This window comes from Pristis pectinata, chromosome 4, assembly GCF_009764475.1.
Source record: "Pristis pectinata isolate sPriPec2 chromosome 4, sPriPec2.1.pri, whole genome shotgun sequence".
In the NCBI taxonomy this organism is placed as follows: Eukaryota; Metazoa; Chordata; class Chondrichthyes; order Rhinopristiformes; family Pristidae; genus Pristis; species Pristis pectinata.
Genome location: NC_067408.1, coordinates 40,469,719 through 40,492,504, shown reverse-complemented (window position 1 = coordinate 40,492,504; position 22,786 = coordinate 40,469,719). Strand labels below are relative to the sequence as shown.

At 41.1% G+C, this 22,786-nt stretch overlaps 1 protein-coding gene across 1 annotated transcript; it reads right to left on the bottom strand.

Moving 5' to 3' along the window:
* Window positions 1-19,447: 19,447 nt before the first annotated feature.
* LOC127569480 (D(1) dopamine receptor-like) lies at window positions 19,448-21,912 on the bottom strand. Its single transcript, XM_052014178.1, has 3 exons — window positions 21,660-21,912; window positions 21,130-21,331; window positions 19,448-21,033 (listed from the first exon to the last, which is right to left on the bottom strand). The coding sequence occupies exon 3, from the start codon at window positions 20,810-20,812 to the stop codon at window positions 19,448-19,450; it is 1,365 nt and encodes a 454-aa protein (XP_051870138.1). The 5' UTR covers window positions 20,813-21,033; window positions 21,130-21,331; window positions 21,660-21,912.
* Window positions 21,913-22,786: the final 874 nt, after the last annotated feature.

Below are 22,786 nucleotides of genomic sequence, written 5' to 3'. Positions count from 1 at the left end.
ATATTTGAGAGTGATTAAAAACAATAGTCTTCCTTTACAAACATTTTACGTTATCTATCGCAATAGCCACCTTCTGAATCATTAGGTTAAATTGTGCATTTGTAGGTACTTGCCAGTATTTGTTGCTATAAATAATGTATTGATTTACTGGTAAATGAGGGTTTTACTTTGTTTTTGCAAATTTTTGTGTTGCCAACAGCTGTCAACATTGATGCCAACTGTTAATGCAATCTAGGTCTATGAAGCTAGATGGCATTTTCATATGAGGACAAACAGCTAAGGCTCTTACCTTTTTCACGCACAACATTGGAGAAACTGCCAAAACATTTTTGACAGGCTTTAGGAAATGAGATCTGCATTATACCATATTTGTGTTTATCATATATTTTTGTAAACCTACTACAAATGTTAATGAAAAAGATCACTATTTGGAGACACAAATGACCTCCAAATTAATGCTGATGTAAAGAACATTTTGAAACATAATATTGCATTATGCACATTGTCCAAGGTACCAGTATAGTGGGCAAGACAAGATTTTGAATAAATTGGAAATAAATCAAATACCACTAACTGATGGCTTACAAATTGATTTGTGACTTACTGTCAAAAATAATGTTATTATTCAAACGAATCAGTTTACAATCAGAAATGAGTTACTGACTTCTGCCAGTGAGTCACAATATTAGTAGAAAACAAGCATGACAAATCTTAAAAAGAATTTTTTGTTCAAGGAATAGCGTTGATCATGATTTTATGTAAATCTCTTCTTTAATTAACACAACAGGACCTTAGAATTACCAAATCTAACTGACAGACTTTGATTTAAAGTAGCTCAGAACGGACAGCTTCCCTCAGGGCTGCGCTGAAGAATCAGCTTTTGATACTTCTCATGTTCCTACTCCAGCATTTTATTTCCACCACCTTGCCAACTAGAAGAAAGACTGCTACTTCCAGCTGAGATTGGCTAATAAAATGGCCTAACAATGTACTTTGTGAGGATGGTAGCAGAATGTATTGGACCCTTCACTATCCTAAGTGTGGATAGGTCCAGCTTGCATGTATAAATGTCAAACATGCATTTATTTATTTAGAGACTATCAGTGAGTAAATTGTCTGCAGTACTGTACAGATAGAATAGAATCATATAAATTATAGCATAATAAGAGGTCATTTTGACATTGAATCCATGTTAGAGCTATCTCCTTATCCATACCCACACCACCTGATTCTGTCTCTTTGCCCTTCATTTTTGTTTTCAAATCATTTCAAATCAATTCATTTTTACATGAGAATAACCATTTTTTGTGACTGGGAAATTTGGTCATACAGCCCAAATTTGCAGGAAATTTAATGTTTCAGAGGCAGGAAAATAGTGGTTTCTGGGTCAAGTGGTCTAGGCTGGATCAAAAAAAAACTGCTGGAAAAACTCAGCGAGTCAGGCAGCATCTATGGACTCAAAGGGATAGTCGACGTTTCAAGTCGAGACCCTGCATCAGGACTGAGAGTGTAGGGGGAGATAGCCAGTGTAAACAGATGAGAGGGAGGGGTGAGGCAGGGGCTGGCAGGTGATAGGTGGTATCAGACAAGGAGAGAGATGATGGGCAGATGGAGCCAGGTGGAGGGAGGGGAGGGTGGAGGTAGAAAGAAAGGCTGGAAGGTGATGTGGAAACAAGAGGCTGTAGATGCTGAAACCTGATAAATCCAGAAAGTGGTATTGGAAATGTAACTGGGCACTTTCTGACATGAATTGCCCTTGTGTGGATGAGCAGCTTTCTCTGTTGGTTACAGGCATAATGCATGGAGCTCTGCTGGTAGAAATTAGGTTAGAGGAGGCTTTCTGAGTAGATCCCAGCCTTGCACTGGGAAACTGACTCAAGTTGGTCCCTGTAATCAACTAAATTTCTCCTGCTATCCATCTTCCAATCCCTACCACAACCCCAACTCAGGACCCTCAACTGACAGTGCCGTAACCCATTGATCACCAGGCCAACCCATTCCCCCACTCAGCCAACTTCCTCAGCCCCACCCACATCAGTCACTAATCACAGGCACCACAGTTCAACCAGAAATTGCACCTGCCACCAACCCCTAGCACACAGAATGGGCCAATGAAAAAAGCAAGTTAACATGTTAGTGGAAAGGGTCATGGATGGGAAGTGTAGTCAAGACCCCTCTCTTCCTCTCTTTCTGAAACCTGTGGCTCCCTCACCCTTTCCCACCTCCCAGGACTCTCTCCTTCACACCCTTGGGCCTCTCTCACCTACACGCCACCACTAGACCTGTGTTCATCCCTACCTTCATGCCCAAATACCCCAGGGTCTCCTCTGCATACCTGGGACTCCATACCCATCTTCAAACTTCTCTCCACTTCATCCCTGGGCTTCTCACTCCCCACTTCTTGCCCTAGCTCCTTCTCAACCCCACCCCCTTTCCCCACAAGAGTCTTTTGCAGCTTCAGCTCCAGATTTGCCTTTGTCATTCACACACACACACACACACACACACACACACACACACACACACACACACACACACACACACACACACACACACTACAGTATAGCAGCAGATAGTGGAGAGAACTTCGTTGGAAAGGCAATTCAACATCATGCTGCTCCTTGGATCTCAAATGCTACTGAATTTCCAAGCATGGGCATTACGATTAAAACAGTCATTGGTGCCTCATGCAGCCAGCAGTTAATGGTCTGCCAATGAATTTCTAGGCTTATATCCCTAAAAACCCTCCAAAACTTGCCCTTAGTTTCCTGCAGTGTTAATTCTTTACATTTTACCTTTAACCAAGTATGCTCCAGTAAAAAATATCCAATTTTTCAAGCATTTCATCATTAACATAACCATTGGTATTGTTCTTGAGAGTCTTCAGTAATTTTACAATTTCAGAATCTACCCCACAATGATTTGACCAAAACTGCACATCACCAATGTTCTGCCAGATTTAACATCACCTTTTAACTTTATACTCAAAATAATAGTCTTGTCTTACTTTTTAAAACCCTTTCCTGAAAAAGGACACAAATATCTGCAATCTATGAGTTCTGTTAGAAGTATTATTTAAGGAATAATTATTTTCAGTATTCTTTCCCCCAGGAAGACCTACCTCAGTGTTAAGTGCATTGAACTGCATCTGCCATCTAGCTGCTGCTTGACGAACTTATGTCTTTTTGTTCTCCCCATATTTTGTCAAGCATCCTGATTTGGTATCATCAGCATAATTCATAATCAGGTTGGAGATTACAAATGATGCAGAATAGCTCAGGTGTGACATTAGGGAAATCAAATCCAGTGATGGACTTGAAAGCTCATTTGTCTTATTCACAGACAGCTTACTTTTACATGGTACTTTTGTGTAGAAAGTAGCTGTTTTACAACAGGTAGATAAATAGGTAGATAGAGAGAGAGAAAGGGAGAGAGAGAGAGAGAGAGAAAGGGAGAGAAAGAGAGAAAGGAAGAAAAAAGGAAGGAAAAGAGGAAAGAAAGAAGGAAGGAAGGAACGAAGGAAGGAACGAAAGAAAGAAAGAAAAAGAAAGAAAGAAAACAGGCACAGAAACTAGATGTTGCTGGCGCAATGGGAAAAGTAAATGGAAGTCTGATTTTAAAGTCAATTTTTGAAAGGTGGAGAAAAAGGGGGTTTAGGGGAATAATTCCAAATACATCACTGAGGTAACTTAAGCTTTCCTTATAAATGCCAGAGCAGAGAGAGAAAATAAACAGAATAAGAGCAACAAATATTCAGAAAAAGATGCAAGGTTGAGGAGATTGATGCAGTTCAGTGAGGAAAATGCAATGGAGGGATGTGAAAATGTTGTTTTAAAATTTAATTTATTGTAATTTACGCTATTTCACATTTCTCAAAATTGAACTGCCACTAATCTGAAAATGCTCTTCTGCAATCTCTTACATACAAATTTGCCGCATTCCCAGAATGAATCAGTGAAGGAAGCAAGTTGATCTCCAAGTGGAACAAATGCAGCAAATGCTGGAAACACTCAGCGGATCAGGTAGCATCTGTGGACAGTTGAGAGCGAGAGAAAGAGTTAAGTCGAAGAATTGGAAACAAGATGCTTGGTCAGCATGAAGTGGGATTGTGTGAGGTGGGGTGAAACTGACATTTGGACATCTGGTTCGTGTCAGCATGGGAGCATAGCTGAGCCAGCTTTACAGCCCTGTGAATATCCCACGATCCTTGAGACACTGTGTACCAGGGACAATCTGGTCTATCGGAAAAGCATAAACAGACACTCTGATAATTAGAGTCACCGAGTTATACAGGACAGAAGTAGGCCCTTTGGCCCAACTGCCCCGTGCCAACAATGTTGTCTACCTCCCATTTGCCTGCATTTGGCCCATGTCCCTCTAAATCCATGTACCTGTCTCAATGTCTTTTAAACTTTGTGATTATATCTGCCTCTACAGATTCATCTGGCAGCTCATTCCATATACCCACCACTCTCTGTATGGAAAAAGTTGCCCCTCAGGTCTCTTTTAAATCTTTCCCCTCACCTTACACCTATGCCCTCTAGTTTTAGGCTCTCCAACCCTAGGAAAAGGACTGTGACCATTCACGTTATCTGTGCCCCTCATGATTTTATATACCTCTATAAGGTCACCCCTCAGACTTCTATGTTCCAGGGAAAAAATGTCTCAGCCTATCCAGACTCTCCTTATAACTCAAGCCCTCCAGTCCTGGTAACATCCTTTGTGAATCTCTTCTGCATGCTTTCCAGCTTCATGATTACGGAAGCCAGCAGGTATTTAATGGAATTAAAAGAAATAAGTACATACAAGAAAAGTAATGGACCTACAGATATGCAATTGGCCATAAAACCAAAGGAACTTGGAGAAGAACTCGCTGCATTGAACCCCAGCTTCACCTAGAGAGGGAAATATCTAAATACAAGTAGTGAGTTTGGGAAGTTGTGAAACTAACTGAAGAATTGTGTAACTAAAGAGATAATGAGTCTTGTTTGAAACTATGCAGTGAATCTTTGAGTTGTATGAACTAACAGCGATTAATAAAAAAAGTAGTTATTTGGCAAAGTCGTTTGGTATAGTGTATCATATGTAGCAACAATCTGTGAAGAAAGAAACAGATTCATGTTGCACGTAGATCACCTTTCATCAGGACAGTTCTAATGAATCAGAATGTTTCCAGTGTTCTGTTTTTGATTTAGATTTGCAACACTTGCAATTTTTTTGTTATTTTGGGTGAATGAGTATAAAGCAAGATGCAGGTGACAATATTTTGGACAGATTGGAGATTACAAATGTTAGAGGGTAGAGTCTGACAAGAATAATACTGAGGAAATCAAATCCAGTGATGATATTGAAAGGGCACAACAAGAGCATATCGAAATAGGTTACTATCCACAGGAGAACCTCCCAAAAGAATTTTATTAGATTCATCTGAAATGCTGAAATATACAACATCTACTATGATATATAGTTCCCCTTCAACCCAATCGAACTCTATAATCTGAAAGTGTTCTTCAGAAATTACTGCATGGATTTCTTAACTAGACTGGCTTTTCTCAGCTGCATAGTGACCTGTTATGTGATATTACAGTATGCAAGCTAACAAGGCAAAATTAGCTGAAGACAGTCCTTGAGCATGTTAGTCTCTTACTATCCATTTGCACTATTTATATCAGGAATATTGTATATCAGATCTCCTCAAAGGCAAATGACTCCCATCCCAGTGAGATGACAACCCTGCACAGGAGTTAATCTTAATATTAGATGGGAACAGGAAATGGTTGGTGGGGACAGTGAGTAAAGCCTCTACCCTTCTCCTCAATCCTGACAGCTTGTGATCTGAACCATCTGGTTGCAAGAAACACACCTGCATGTCAATCAGCTTGATGCTTTCAATAAACTAGTAGATGGAAGTAGGATTTAGGAGGCAAGAACCCTTAAGCTGACACCAACAATAGGCTAAGTCAACAGGACGGTTTACAGGGTTTTCAGTTCATCTGTCTCCAATAATATGTACACTATATAGGCACCTAAGTGGCTGTATCATTCACATGTTAGTCTGAAATGATACTCTATACTGTACCCCAAATAGTCTTTCAATTTATCTGCCAATCATCCAATATTTTCCATATTAATTTTACAAGCAAGGCTATCATCTTTTTCTTCACAATTTTCCTGCAAAACTTTATAAACTGGTCACACGGGTGAGAAGAATTTGCAGTGAAAATTAATGATCAGGAGATAAGAGAATCCAACATTTCAATCAACTTCTTCACATTAAAAGCATAAAATTACAAAATTCTAAATCTCTGACATAAAAGTTTGAAATTATTATGCTTTCAGCAAGAACCAAGAGGGAAGATTTCTTCTATATGATGAATGAATCATAATTACAAAGCCTTCCCATTTTAAATAGGTTTATGACTTCATTGCATATTACAGAGAAAATCTTCCCTTATATTTCATTTCAATAAGCATCATCATGTTGAACATTGGCTTTAGGGAAGGGCTTACTAAGTATTAGACTCAGATCGTAATCTCATGCCATGAGTCAGCAAATAATAACAAAAGTGTGGTATCATACAGCTTGTGTGAAAATTTTCTTAGAGAATTGGACAGATGCTGTTTAAGGGAGGAGCCCAGAAGTTCATAGTCAAGGCACTTAATTATAAAAAGAGCTTTGAAGGTAGAAAGGTTACGAACAAAATAATCTGAAAATTCCAAAGCACAGGTGTATGAAAACTGATTTGGCTTGGATGTGGCGTAGAAGCAAAAGAGGATGAGCAGTAACTCAGAAGCAAAATGAAAGAGGAAACAGGCATAGAGACGCTCTTGAAAAACATTCAGGAGAATCAAAAAGAACATGAAAGTCTTTGAACACAAGCCAATAATCTTGAAATTGATTTGTTAAGGAACAGGGAACTTGTGAAGCTCAGCATGGGGGCATGATAAGTTTGTGGATGACACTAAGATTAAGGAAGTAGTTGACATTGTTGAGAGGAGTCTTAGGCTACAGAATAATATTGATGTGTTGGTGAAATGGGATGAGAAATGGCAGATGGAGTGCAACCTTGATAAATGTGAAGTGATGTACTTTGGGGGTAATAATGAAGCTAGGATATACTAATGAATATACTAGGATATAATAATGAAGCTAGGATATACCCCATGAATGATAAGATCCTAGGGAGTATTGAGGAACAGAGAGGTCTTGGTGCGCAAGTCCAAAGGTCCTTGAAGGTGGCAGAGCAGATAGATAATGTGGTTAAGAAGGCATATGGGATACTGGCCTTCATTAGTTGGGGCATTGAATACAAGAGCAGAGAGGTTATGCTCCAACTTTATAAAACACTGGTCAGACCTCAGCTGGGGTACTGCGTGTAGTACTGGTCACCATATTATAGGAAGGATGCAAAGCAGGTTCACTGGGATGTTGCCTGGGATGTGGCGTTTTAGTTAAGAGGAGAGACTAAAGCTATGTCTGTTTTCCCTGGAGTGGAAGTGGTTAAGAGGAGACATGATTGAGGTAGATAAAATTATGAGGGGAAAAGACAGGGTAGACCGCAAGAAACTATTACCCATATCAGAAGTAGATAAAACTAGAGGACATGGATTTAGGACAAGGGGTAAAAAATTTAGAGGGGATCTGAAGGGGTCCTTTTTCACCCAAGGAGTGGTGGGTAGCTGGAATGCACTGCTAGAGAGAGTGGTGGAAGCAGAGTCACTAACAGCATTTAAGAGATGTCCAGACAAGCATTTGAATCACCTAAGCATTGAAGGTTATGGGCCAAGTACTGGAAGATGGGATTAACATGGATGCATGCCCATTTGTCAGCATGGATGTGGTGGTTCAAATGGCCTGTTTTCAATGCTGTATGACTTTATGACCACCTCTCAGCAAAGGCATACTTGATGACAAAATTCACCACTGCTTTCAATGCACCTGCACAACCTTTGGCTGTCTAAGAAAAAAAGTCCTCAAATAGGAAAATTTCAAAACTGGCACAAAGTTCTTGGTCTTCCGGGCATTGCTGGTCCCATCCTCCTGGATGTCTGTGCAAGGTCCTCCATATCCATTTGGCAGGGTAAATAAACCCACATTAGTGTCCTCTCCCAAGCCAACAACCTTAATACTGACAGGTTACATCAGTTTTCACCACAGGACGGGTGTATCATTCACATGCCAGATACCAGACTCTACTCTGAGCTCCAAGATGGTGAGAGATTTCTAGGAGGGCAGAAAAAAGTGCGTCAAGGAGATTCTTAAAGCTTTCTTGAGAAACTGTAACATTCCCACCAACACAGACATTTGAAATTGGAGCTGAGATATTGAACACCTGAAGTCCCTTTGTGGGAGCTTACAGAGGGCAAATGAAAATGGTAGAAGGACCACAGAAATGCCCAAACAACCCACTCACCCCTCCGTCAAGCACACCCTGTACCCGCCTGTTCAAATCCCACAGTCTCTTCAGCCACCTCAGTACCATAGAACTAGAATTAAAGCAAGTCATCCATAATTCTAACAGAGTGACAAAGGAAAGAGGAAGGGAAATTGATGCTGTGCTTTCAATTTATGTCATCAAAAGGCAACTTGTAGTTGAAAAATGGGAGAGAGCCTCAGAGAAGTTCATGAGGGGTATGAACGAATGTTAGGTGGTCAACAGATAGGACTGAAGGAAAAGGATATAGGTCTCATATATATGTTCAGATATACCATGAAACAAAACAGGAGAAGATCTAGAGAAAGATGCAAATTCAGGTCTATGACAGGGGAAATGAAGAGGAAGTTTGGCTTAGCCAGGAAAACTGCAGAGGCAGGACTCAGTCTTAGTGACAAAGAAGTTCATGAGCTCCTTGCACATTGTGGGAGGTGATAGTGGAGAAGATAAGTGAGAGGGTTCACAGGAAGTATTAACTTGAAGAGGGCTGAAAGAGGTATAATATGGGGTAGTAGTAGTTGCGTGCAGAGCTTTGGGGAGAACTTAGCTGGAAGGCTTGGGAGAAAGCATGAAGATATTCAAAGGTGATAGAGCAGCACTTCCTAATATTTTCCTTAGCATGACCCCAGTGAAACATATTTCACAACCCTTAGATAATGCAATCAACATTCAGACAATATGATTGTCTTTACATTGGAAATAAACAGATTAATTTAAAACTTTTGTTAAAATGACACATGCTGCCAATCTAATAGTAAATCAATTATCCTGCCAAGTGAAAAAGGCTAATATTCCACTGTCAAGGGTGTGATTCCATTTTTGAAATGGCAAATCGAGTCACAACCTCAAGATTGGGAAGCACTGAGATCGAGAGAGTCATGTGGATGGAAACCAAGTTGTTCATCGGTTTCTTCCATTTTGTCTCATTATTGAGAATAGAAGATATGGGAGAAGAAGCAACAAACAATCACCCTGAGGAACTCAGCGGGTCAGACTGCATCTGTGGGGGGGGAAGGAGTTGTTGACATTTCAGGTCAAAACCCTGCATCAGGACAGAGTGAAGAGGGAGGATAGCCAGTATAAAGAGGAGAGGGTGAGTCATGAGACAGAGGCCAGAGGTGATTGGTGGACTGAGGGCAGAGGGGAGGGTGTTGAAGGGTGATGGGCAGATCGAACCAGGTAGGAGAGGGGAGAGGGGTGCAGTTGAGAGACATAATAGATGGAGGCAGACAAAAAAAGAGGTCGATGGAGCCAGGAGGAGACTGGGGAGATTAAAGGTGGAGACACCTGCTGGAGGGTGATGAGGGGGAATACAAAAGCTACCAGTGTTGGAATCAGATCAGTAAGGAAGGGGATAATGGGAACTATTAGGGGAGAGGTGAAAGGTAGATGGAATCAGGAGGGGGAGGGGGATGGAAATGGGTGATTGGGGGGCTGGAGGGAGGATGTGGGAAAGGGGACAAATAGAGGGACTGATCAGGAGAGAGAATGGGAGTGGGGAACGGAGGTGAGGGTTACCTGAAATTAGACAATTGAAGAGGGATATTGAAGAAAGTGGCTTGTGATGGAGAAGAAATTTTTGGGGTCATTCCTACTCCTTCTTACATAAATATCTTGTTCTCTTCAAACAACACCTTTGTTACACCATGCAACACCATGTTACTGAGAACCAATGCATTCCCAACAGTGGTTTATAATACTGAAGCACTGAGCTGGAATATTAACTTACAGCCCTTCAATACATATTAACACATACGAACATTTCAATACTTCGGTAAGCGTAATACTTTGTAATAGCGGTTAGCGTGACGCTATTAAAGCGCCAGCGATTGGGGTTCGATTCCCGTCGCTGTCTGTAAGGAGTTTGTACGTTCTCCCGTGTCTGCGTGGGTTTCCTCCGGGTGCTCCGGTTTCCTCCCACATTGCAAGGATGTACAGGTAGGTTAATTTGGGTTTAAAATGGGCGGCACGGACCCGTTGGGCCAGAAGGGCCTGTTACCACGCTGTAAATAAAATTTTTTTAAAAAATTATTGTGATCCACTGGAGATTAAATTCCAGTAATCTTACATTTTAGATTATAATTATGACTTTTAATTTTTAAAATAATGCTGTAAATCCGATTATTATTTTAATTGATCACAGCACTGAAGAGAAACTGTAAAATATTTCCATCTGGCATTAGCTGAGTTGGATCAATGAGCTATTATTACTCTTACCAGCAGAAACCTGACAAAACGTTGACTGGGGGCAATGATGTTCACTTCACTCTGAGAAATGACCTCTTGCGTCAGTTAACAATCTAACAATCTGAGAACTGATGAACATAAAAACTATTGAGGAAAAAACTATAGCTATTTAATTTTTTTGGTTCTATATGACTGCATTTTCTGATTTTCAAACTTGCACAATAATTGAAGTAAGGGAGTTCCAAATATTTTATATATTCTTTTGATCAACTACTTTTAAAAGCTTTTGCTTCCTTTGGTAACCAGGATAATTTTGAAATTAATTCAATTTTATTCACTTTATGAGATAAAAACCTCAAGGGTGAGACTAATAATGCTCAGACAACTTCAGTCAACTGGATTGCCAATTAAATGAAAAAAGCCCAGAAGTTGCTGTACAAGATGTTCTGTCTTCTCCATGAATTGTGCAAAAATGATATCTCACTATCTAGCCCTCTATCCAATTGCATCAATAACATGAAGTTCCTATATTTGCATGGTAAACACTGACTGAATGCCACAATAAGGAAGGTCTTGTACATTTTTGTCCAAGTACCCATGTTAACATGAGAATAAGCTTTACATGGTGACAAACAACATCCCTGTTAACATTGAGTCTCGTTTTTTCAGATTTTAATTTTTGTTTTAAAAAATTGTTCCTTCTTTGTAATTTTATCTTTTATCTCTAATTTCTCTCGCTCTCTTTCTTAATCTTGTGTTTCTTTCCTTTTGCTACTTTTCTTTGATTTTACATTGAATTCATTTTTCTACTTTACACTTTCTAGTTTAAGCTCTGCACTGTTCTTGATCTGATTGGTTAAGGAGAAAAACAGCTGCTTTTCTGTTTACAGAAGTCCAGAGAGAACCACATCTGTTGGATTTGCAACTTGCGACATGAATAGTCACAGAAATTGTATCAGCCAGTGCAAGTCTAACAAATGGCAGGCATTGTTCATCCCTAACTACAGTAAGTACAGGCACAATAAGTTTGAGAAAACTAATACTGTTAGATGACACCAATTAACAACTTATCTCAGGAAAGAATTGTCATCGTTACATCAGATCAGCCATAAGAATTGATTTGGGATATAGCAACAGACATGGCACTAAATGAATTTTCTAGAAATATTAAAGGTCTGCGAGCATCAGGAAAAAAAGGTTCAGATTTTCAATGCAAAATGTTGAATGCTTTGAATCTAAAACACTGGGCTTTCTTTCCTTTCATTAAGTGCTGATGGGTCTTCCATGCATTTTTAGAGCAGTTTTTTTCCACAAAGTTTGCCACATTTTTTTAGGTCATTGGTTCTCTTATTTTGAGGTAAAAGCACTTTCTGAGGGTAACTTCCTACTGTGTGTGGTTGCTGCCATGTGCTTCTGAAAAGGCAACATGCACACAGATGCAAAGTGAATATTTATTTGTCCTGACCCAGTGTAAATATAGCCCTCTATCCAATTGCATCAATAACATGAAGTTCCTATATTTGCATGGTAAACACTGACTGAATACCACAATAAGGTAGGTCTTGTACATTCTTGTAAATTGTACAGGGCTATATCCTGAATGTTAAAAATCATTGGCTGCTATTCTAAATGGAGCAAGGGGTTCCCTGGTGCTTTGACCATGAGCAATCTTCAATCAAAATTTTTTATATAAAAAAGTTAATTGCTCATTCTTTTCATTGAAATGTTTGGGATCATTCATGTACAAAAGATGGCTGCTGTGTTTAATCATTAATACATTATAAAACCATTTCTTGCATGTGTGTGAGATGTTTCTGAAAGGAGTGATAAAGTGCCATGTAAATCCTAGTCTTTCTTAATTTGGCTTAATCAAATTAATGTTCATTGCTACTTCCATACTTTTTCACTCCTAGTCTCTCACTGTTAATATATGGGCTCTGAAGCTTTTAACAGTGTAAATTAAACAGATCAACAGAATTGCAAACAAGTTAAAAAAAAATTACCCTCACTACCTCAATCATCACTGTGATTGTTTTTAAATCAAATGGTTATAAATCATTGTAATTAACTAAGGATTTTTATTTTGTTTTGCTTTGTCTCTTTTTGAATTCCTAAATGACTGGGAATGTGTTTGAAGCATAATGAATGCTGGTTTCTCCTTGTGGCCATTGATTTACTATCTGCTTTTGTATTTCAACAACGTCATGGTCAGAAATATTCCCAAGCTCCCATTAATACTATTAATTTAATTCTGAGAAAAGAAATGGACAGATGAAAGATGATGATGTACAGAGCTATTCTGCTCACTGCCAAAACATTCTCAAAAATTGCAGTCTGGAGCATATTATCGTTTTATTTTATTTCCCAAATTTTGTTGATTGGGAAATACTACTATTTACTCAGTGAATGCTACTGGAAATTGCCTTGAAGGGGTATTGAGCTCGGTGATGTTCTGAAGCTGAATTAACATCAGCAGATATATAGTCATTAGCCCAAAATGCTTCTACTCAGCCATCAACACAATTCTTTCATATTGTCAACTCAACCATTTATATTTCAAATTCTTGATAATGTTATTTGTGCTCATGGTTAAAATTTAAAGATTCTAAAGTAAGAGGATTGCTCCCATATCTCTGCATGTACAGAGTAGGTCTTCTTCTAAATTGCCCTGTCTATTTGTGGAGAAGCGCTGTTGCAGAGATAGAAATTAATACAAGAATAAAAGAACCTGAGAAATAGAAACAGGCATGGGCCATTCAACCCCTTGAACCTACTCCCCAGTCAATAAGATCAAGGCTGATCCTGTGCCTCCCAATCATTGTATATGCTAATTCACTTATGGCCAGAACCTACTGATCTCAGCTTTAACTATACTCAAAAACTGACCATGCCTAGCACCCTGAGGTGCAGAATTGTATATTAGAGGACATGAGTAGAATCCAGTGGATGAATGTGATCCCTCCTACTGAGATATTAGGATTCATTTTAACTATTTGTTGGGAAGCGTAGGAACCCCAATTAGTTTTAAGGCCTTAATCTTACTTCCTTCAGGCAAACAGTAGGTACCATGCAGGAACTCCATTGCAGCTTTTCAGTAGTAGAATGGTGGGGAGCTGGAACCAGGGATGGTGGAGATAACCTGCAGGGAGATATCAGATGGACCAGCAGCAACTCAAGCACATTTTCAAAATATCAACATTTTCTGCGCTTGCATGATGCATGGACTGTCGACTTGTACCTTGACAGCAAGTGACAGAATCCTAATCTACATGCAAGTTATCTTTTAGTTGCAACAAGCAGGAGTTCCAGCCATTCTTCACAAGACTCACCCAAGGTGGCAGTAGCTGGAAGGACAGCATGAGTAAACAAAAAGAAAATTACCGATTTAAGTTAAAATTAACTCCAGTGAGACAGAAAATCTTATATATGACTGTGTTTTAAATGAGTGAGGAGCAAATGCCATTATCGCTGAAACAAAAATAATTACAGTTAATTTTTTGTCTTTCAGGTCAAATATACTGCTGACTGCTGACCATTAAATTCAGTCTTTTTGAAGTGGAGGAATTACTAAATCAAACTGCACATGGGAGCTCAGTATTTATCCATAGAGATGTAATCATTAACCCAGGGTGCATTTGTGAGCAGTGTATGTAGTTTATTTAATCTCCTTTGCACAATTGGGCCCTCAACCATCCCATTTGATAATATCTTTAGCAGTCAATGTTTAAACAGAAAACATCAAAAATACCATAGCATTGGACTAAAAATAGAAATACTTTGTGCATTAAGCTCTGGTGCTGACCCAGCAAGTAAATGCACCACCTGGTGCACACTAAACCAGGCAAACCAGAAGATCACAGCTTTGATTCCCAGGCTGTGTTAAATTAGCTGATCACAGTCAGCATAACAGCTGGGCACTAAAACAGGTCTCAGCAGCCCTGGAGTGGAAAGCAAAAGTATTTGCCTTGGTTCCTCCTCCACAACTGCTCTACAGTGACCTCTACCGGAAATAAATAAAAACAGAAAAGGCTCAAACACCAGGGCAAACAGGATCCATGAAAAGAGAAACAGAAGAAATGGAGGTGAATAAACTTTCATCACGACTGAAAGACGATAAAGATGTAACATTCATGGAAAACAGATGCAAGGCAGAAAGAACAAAAGGGAAGGTCTGTGATGGAGTGGAAGGTAAGAACGTTTAAAGATGTGGTGCAATCATAAATGGTGAGATTGTTACAGGTAAAGAAATAAAAGATGGGTCCAGAAGAGGTGCAAACACCAACAGCAGAACATTGTCATCATAGATGTCATGGTTATGAACTGAAGTTATAGAATGCAATGAGGAGGTTGCAATGTTGGGAAGTGTCCAATTCAGTGGTGTTGCTCAAGCTTGCATTGCATTTAGTTGGGGAAATATAGAAAGGTGAGGAGAGAATGGTCAAAGTAGGAATACAATGGTGAATTAAAATGGCAAATGACTTGAGGTTTGCACACTGAACAGCAAAGTAATCACCAATCAGTAATTTGTAGAAGAGACTATACTGTGAGTCGTGAATACAGTATTCCAAGTTTGAAGAAATACAAGTCAAATGCTATTTTGCCTGGAATAAGTGTCTGAGGTTCTTTGTGGTGAGAAAAGAGAAAAAAATGTCAGGGGCAAATTTTGGATTTCCTTTTCTTCCACAAAAAGGTACCATGGCATTGGAGAGGTGATGGGGGAATTGACTAAGGTGTCACAGACTGTTTGGAATGCTAAAATAGGGGAGGGAAAGATGTGGTTGCTGGCAGCATCGTAATCAAGGTGGCAGAAATGATGACCCATTGAACACAGAGCTGCTGGGATGGAAGATAATGGCAAGGAAACCCAACAGGGAACTTGGAAGGAGGGGAGAGCAGAAAGCTGGGAAATGGGATGAGATGGGCCCTATCGACCAGAGTAAAAAAAAAATTACTGGCTGAGATAAAAGGCAAATATATGGGAAGCAAAAGCGTAATAAGTGGCATCACTGGAATTCATTTAATGGAGAGGAAAGATTGGGGGAATGAAGTAATTACAGGAAGTAAAGCAACACACAAAGCACTGGAGGAACTCAGCAGGACAGGTGGCACCTATGGAGCAAAATGGACGATTGATGTTTTGGGTTCAGAATCTTCATAGATGCTGCCTGACCTGCTGAGATCCTCCCGTGCTTTATGTGTTGCTCCAGATACCAGCATCTGCAGTCTCACTTGTATCTCCAACTACAGAAACTGAACTGGCTGGAAATGTGGCTATGGTGTGAATGATTTAATCACCCAAGTCAGTAGACAACCTGTTCTCTAAAGTGGAAATACAGAAGCACATAAAGGAAGGGAAATGTTGAAGGCAGACCAAAGTAAAGGCGAAAGGAAATTGGAAACAATGTTCAAAAAATTATCCAGTTCAGGACAAAATAAATGCCACCAATACAGGCACTGATGTACTGGAAAAAGAGGTATGAGAGGGAACTTGAGAGTGGACCAAAGCACATTCCTGCAAAAAGGAAGCCAGAGACACATACAGGATGCTGGAGCAACACTTTTTATTGAGAGGATGTGGGTGATGTCAAGGGAGAAGTTTAGCCAGGTTGTTGGTGAGTGCAGACTGGTTGGATCCCTTTCAAGATGCAAATGTTATGAGCTGGAATCTATGGGGACTGGACACCAGGGTGAAGCAGAAACAGAATGAGAAAACAGAACTGTTTCAACTGGCAGTGGACATATTGGTGGGTTCTTGGTCAAAGGTGACTGGCAAGAGGAGAAAGAAATAGACACAGTAGGAATAAGTTTCATGTGGCAGGAAGATGGTGAAATGGTGGATCTGTAAGAGGATTTCTGTTTGTGGATCTTGGGAAGGATGTGAGTGGCCAAGGATTATAAGGTTTGATGTCATAAAGAAAATATCTCCCAAACATACAAGGTCAGAGACAGGAAAACTTTTGCTGATTGCTTGGTGACAGGATTGTGGCCCAATGGGAGGTAGGGGGATGTATCAGAGTTTGCATTCAGCCACCTCAAGGCAGAAGGTAGTTTGCCAAACGACAAGAGCACCTCCCTTTACAGCCTGATTAATGACAATGTTATGGTGGGACCGGAGAGAACAGAGCTGTAGGTTTAGAGGGAGGTAAACTACTTCAGCCTGAGTGGGAGAATCAGCAAGTCCACTTTTGACTATGCATTTTACAGCCTTACAAACTCACACCTAGCTCAAATATTTCAAATCCTGACCTCTACTCCCATTTTCTTCAATACCAGTTGTTGACAGTGATTCTGCTATTGCCGCAATCACCTCCTCTGGACTTTTTTTTTAACTTGTGACATGCCACTAACTCTTGATTGCAGCCTCATCCTTACAATCATTTCTTCTTGCGGCCATCACCCTAACATGGATTTTTCCCTTTGCTCTTTCTGCACCACCTCTGTTGCATAACCATCAATTTTACCTGCCTCTGCACTTGCTTAAAAGCTGTTAAATCTCAAACTTCTGGCAAAAAAATCATCAACCTGAAATATTAATTCTGTTTTAAGTTAGCAGAAACTGCAGAATTTTGCTCTTGCTCTACTGGAAAGATCATGCTTATGAACTTCAGGTGAGGAAAGCATGGGCAAAAGCTTCATGTTCTCCTTGAACCCTGTGTCATTCTGCGCAGTGAACATCAACACTCTCGAAAGGAAGTGGAAAGTTGCAAGAGGGTATTTGGATAGTCAATTTTTCTTTAAACACATTTAAATTTCTGTTGGCATTTTCTAAGCATTTACATGAGTTTTCTTAACATTCAAGTAAACGTTTTGGGAGAGGTAATATATAAATTAAGTCAATTTTATAATGAGGATTATATGTGTGGGGGGGTGTAATACTGCAGTTAATTTTAATACCCTGTCTTGTAAATTGTTTGTAGAAACTGTAGCATTGGGTGGTTGGGTGTTGATGATGTTTGCATCTGGAGGTGTCTATGGAGGTGGTGTTCCACTGTAAAGATACCACCTGTAGGGAAGCCAGAGTTAAGTGCTGGGGATCTAATTTCTGCATCTTTAAATGACAGATACCGGTTCCATACAACAGATGTTTTAAAGTTGTTTTTGTTTACTGGCAATGAGTATTAAAATGCTAACGTGACAGACCTATACAACAGGACTGTATCTTTCAGCTATAGCCACGAAAGCTTATACATTTCCAGCACCAATAATTCTACCGTGCTTAAGTGAGAATAAAATTCCAAGACATTCGCCTTTTAACAGTACACACGATCGGTGTCGCTGTCAGTTGTCGAATTGAACATTTAATGACACGACATTCAGTTGTACATTCGCTATCGGTATCAGAATTGCTCAGCCCTCTTGTAAAACAGTCTCGATAATCAGAGAACATGAATTCGTCGTGCGATTGGCTTTTGAGCTTCTAATCCATGTTTGTTTCTTGGTTTAACAGGGTGCGTGGTAATTGCAAGTTAAGGTTAGCATGACACAGGCACACAGTGACCTTTTTTAAAGAGCTAGTTCTGAGGTAAGCAAATAAATCACACATGACGCAGTTCCAAGCTTCCACACGTGTGCACAGTACCCTACCAAACAGCACACAATGAACAATTTCCACGTAGTATTATTTGTTTGCTTCGATATATTAATACAGGAAACGAAGGCGAGAGGTTAGAGATATTATGGAAAGAGCGATGAGAGAGAAAATAGACTGAAGGACAACTAAAAGCATTTTGTTAAATATATACTATATATGTATAAATGATCATCAGATATCAAATAGATGCTTGGAACTGGTGTGACAACATCTTGATATAGGAATGAGCACAAAATCCACGTCACATGAAGATGTGCAGTTAGTTTACTTCTCAACAAACGGGGAGAATGGTCTTTACAGTCCGACAACACAATCCAGCCGCGCCTTGACTAGTTAGAAGTAATGGAAATTTTGGGCGGAAAGTCTATATACTAGCTATATCCTCACATTTAGCGTATAATGTGTACCACTACGAGTTGTACAATAACGTTCTATCCGTTAATAAATACTTATATTTTGAGTACAATGTGTTAAAACTTTGGAAGTAAGGACCGTCGCAAGCCTTTTTCACATCAACGTCATAGTACTAATACTGTTTGCATGATTTTTTTCTTTTCTGTATAACGAGAAATTCTGTTATTATTGGAGTGCATGGGAGGAGCCAGCCAAACCAAATAATAAACATGTCCCGATCTTGAGTATAGAATACGCGGATTGGGATATTCGTTACTTTGCTGTGTATCTGATTTTTGTAAATATTATTAATCTTACAATTAAGGTGATCTGATTGGAGGTGCGTTCGAACATAAAGGAAATAAAAACTGTGGTAACTCCATCTTATCAAGGGCTTATCAGAAACCAAGTTAAAGGCTTAAGTTATTTATAATCCAATTTCTGCCCACGTACAAGCCCTATTCCACAGCGATTGACATCGCCTGAAGCCGGGCTCTATTCAAGTATACTGGGCAACATTTTGATATATGGCTGGCATGTTGGGACCGAAGCACTGAACAAATCAATCTCAATCCCTCTCTGGGCAGTTCCTCTAAAGGATAATCACCTATTCAGGAGAAATTAGATTCAGAAGACACCTGCGACATTTAATTTCGTTAAGTCCTCATCACTGAATCTGGGGGAAAGAACGATCCTGTTAATGATAACTTGTTTCAAGTAACTACAGTAAGCAGTGCATTGCTAATGGTGGATGCTAGGTGAACCACGTTTGATACCAGCTCGCATGTATTTTGCCTCTTGAATGAAAAGCAGCACATCCCTGGTATGAGTCTGTAAACCGTCAGGTGTGTTGGCCGTTTTGGGTGACAGGGATGATTTTTTCCAGCGACACATCAGTCTCATAGTCTCCACTGCTGGACAGGAGGCTGACCGCCCCATGTTGGGAGACCGGGGAAAGCTTTACGCAGCGGTTGGGATCCGTTGGAGTTTCCTGAGTGCACGGCACCGAATGGGGGATCAGGTAGACGCAGTTCTCCACTTTATCCAGGGAGCCGCCGGGGTTGTAGGCGGAGACGCCGTTGTGGATGGTGACCGTCTCCACCGCGTCGCTGTTACAGAAAGTGTCGCAGCCCAACAGGGTGGAGAAAGCCTTGCGGAAATCCGCGTTGAAGGCGTAGATGATGGGGTTGAGGGAGGAGTTGGCCCAGCCGAACCAGACAAACACATCGAAAGTGCTGCCACTGACGCACGGCAGAGGCGCCGCCGTGCTGCCGGCGTGAGCTTGGGTCCCGCAGAAGGGCACGATGCAGTTGAGGATAAAGAACGGCAGCCAGCAGCACACGAAGACCCCCATGATGACCGACAGGGTCTTGAGGACTTTGGTCTCTCGCTTGAAGGACATCTTGAAGGAGCTCTCGGGCTGCTGGATGTCCGCGTTGCTGCCGCTGCTCCTGTTGCTCTGGCAGTTCTTGGCGTGCACGGCGGCTCTCTCCAGCGCCGAGATGCGCCGAATCTGTTTCTGGGCGATCCGGTAGATCCTGGTGTAGGTGACGATCATGATGGCGACGGGGATGTAAAAACTGATCAGGGATGAGGAGATTGCATAGGTCCTGTTCAGGCTGGAGTCACAGTTCTCCCCCGGGTGTTGGGAACTGTTGTAATCCAATACAGTGGTGGGTTTAGCTTTGTGCCAATTCAACTGCACTGGTATAAAGGAGATCAGGATGGAGAGGGTCCAGGCCACACTGATCATCACGAAAGCCACGTTAGGTGTCATTTTGCGCTCGTAGCGGAATGGGCTGGAGATAGCCCAGTATCTGTCCACGCTGATGACACACAGATTCAGGATAGAGGCCGTGGAACACATTATATCAAAGGCTACCCAGATGTTACAGAAGGAACCAAAGGGCCAAAACCCCGCGATCTCGCTCACCGCCTTCCAGGGCATGACCAAGACGGCCACCAAGAGGTCGGATACCGCCAATGAGATCACGAAGAAATTGGTGACTTTCGATCGGAGGTGGCGAAACCTGATCACGGCCGCACAGACCAGAGTGTTCCCCAGTAGCGTGGAAAGTATCAACAAGGAGAGGAAACAGCCCGTGAGCACGCGAAACGAGGAGTCCTTCTCAGCATCCTTCGAGCCCCCATCCATGGTGGTCGTGTTCACCCTCATAGCTCCAGAGAGGGTGGATCCCTCATTCATTTCCCCCAACTCCACACTGCGTCTGGCTCTCGCAACCAAACCTAACAAAGTGCGACCATGGCGAAAAAAAAGTCCTTTCACACTTCCAACATAAAGACCTACCTTCAAACCATCTCCACGGTGGCTCGGTCCACTTTTAGTCAACGTATTTTATCCGGGTTTAGTTTTATCTTAAAATCCATAATCGTGACGCAGAGGAACATTTCTTCCCCCTTAGCGGCCTGAGAAAAAAAGTAACTATGAATATCGTACCGTTCCCAGGTGCAATAGTGCAAAATTCTCCAGAAATAAATAGCGCACATATATTGCATACTAACAGGCTATTGTTCCCGTGTGAGCGTCCATGTTCATTTCTCTCCTCTTGTATCCTACGGAGTGTATAAATCTAATTTACACTGGAGGTGCGAGATTCTTTGCAGCCTTCAAAGCTTCTCTCTCAGAACTTCTCAGTCTAGATTCCCCTCGCCTCCAGCGTTAAAAAGTCCGCATACCCTGAGCCCTGCCATTCACTCGACTTTCCTTAGAAACATAAAGAGATCAGAAATAAAATGTAACCTTTAAATAACCAAAAAATGGCATGAATTTCGTCCAGCCATAAGTATAATCCGCTTCGAGTCTCATTACAGCTGCGATCACTGGTAGGTCAAGTTTACAGCCAGCAACTGCTATAATGAGATAAAAACAGATAATGCTCGGAACACACGGCAGGTCGGACAGCGTCTATGCAGAAAGGAAGGCAGGGTTAATGTTTCACGGTGACAATCTTACGTCAGAAGAGATTTCCGATGTGCTGAAGATATAGTTCTGTAATGAAGCCGTTTGCACCGTTTTTAAAGAGAATACTCACTCCATGTCTACCACTCCCCAAATCGTAGGCAACTTTATGCAGGAAGTGTTCTCAACAGAAGTAGTTTCTCGGGAATGTCCAATCCGCCAGGTTTCAGTTAATCCCACTGTCTGTGCTTCTCATCTCACCATCCGGACTGCGCGCCTTTAATCGTTACAATGTGCATGTGATGCTACCCACCGATGTTTTCCTGGGCTGTGTTTGCAAAGGAAGCAAAATTTTGAAGCGATGTACTCCAACCTATGTGGAAACACTCGCCACTCTTCTGCCCCTTCTCTCCCGAGAGGATGTTTGTTGACCATGTATTAAACACTGACGTATAAACTCATTTTAAAGCGAAAATGCACAGTCGTCGCGATTTTCACGTCCATGTCGAGGAATATACGGCTCCCAACGACATTCTGTAATTACGTCGAGAAGCACAACGCAGCCAACTACTTTGACACCAGAAATCTTCATCACAGTTAAGTGGCCAGTTTTGGTCCATTTATCGTCATTCACAAAATGTGGTGACTCGTAGTAGCTCCTGCGACCTCTTTTATCTATTTCTCGAGTTCCGTCGTTAATGAATTACCCAAGATCTCGGATTACTGGACGCGATCCTGTTGCGCCATCAAGCGGTTTACGGACAACGATCTCGAAAGCAGTTTCTGTTCGGGGGGCTGTGGATAAACGTTGATGTTGGTCGGCTCTCCCAGCCAACCGGGGGGCAGGAGGGTCAGTAAACCAAGCCCGCCGGTCCCGAGGGGGACGATAGCTTAACCAGTGAAGCAAATACTCCAGAGTGCATGTAAGTATGGTAAACCTCTACTAACGCAAAGACTTTACAAAGTTCGGGCAATTAGATTTCCTTCATCACAATATCAGTGATGCGGTGAGATGACAAATACAACAGGGATATTTCCTGTATTCGTTATCTGCAGTTGGAGGGCATGTTTGCAATTTTAGAAGTAGTTTTCGCTTGAAATCTCCGTACCATGTTGCCGACCATCAGCTCCGGCCTATCTATAATAAAACCAAAAAATTCTGGAAGCACCAGCAGGTCAGGCAACATCTATGAAAAGAGAAACAAAGTTAACGTTTCAGGTCTGAACCCCATCTATATTTCGCTTCACATGCAAGGAAAC

What these genes read in the sequence shown, in the direction of transcription:
- LOC127569480 (XM_052014178.1), bottom strand. Translation starts at nt 20,812, where the DNA reads ATGAATGAGGGATCCACCCTCTCTGGAGCTATGAGGGTGAACACGACC.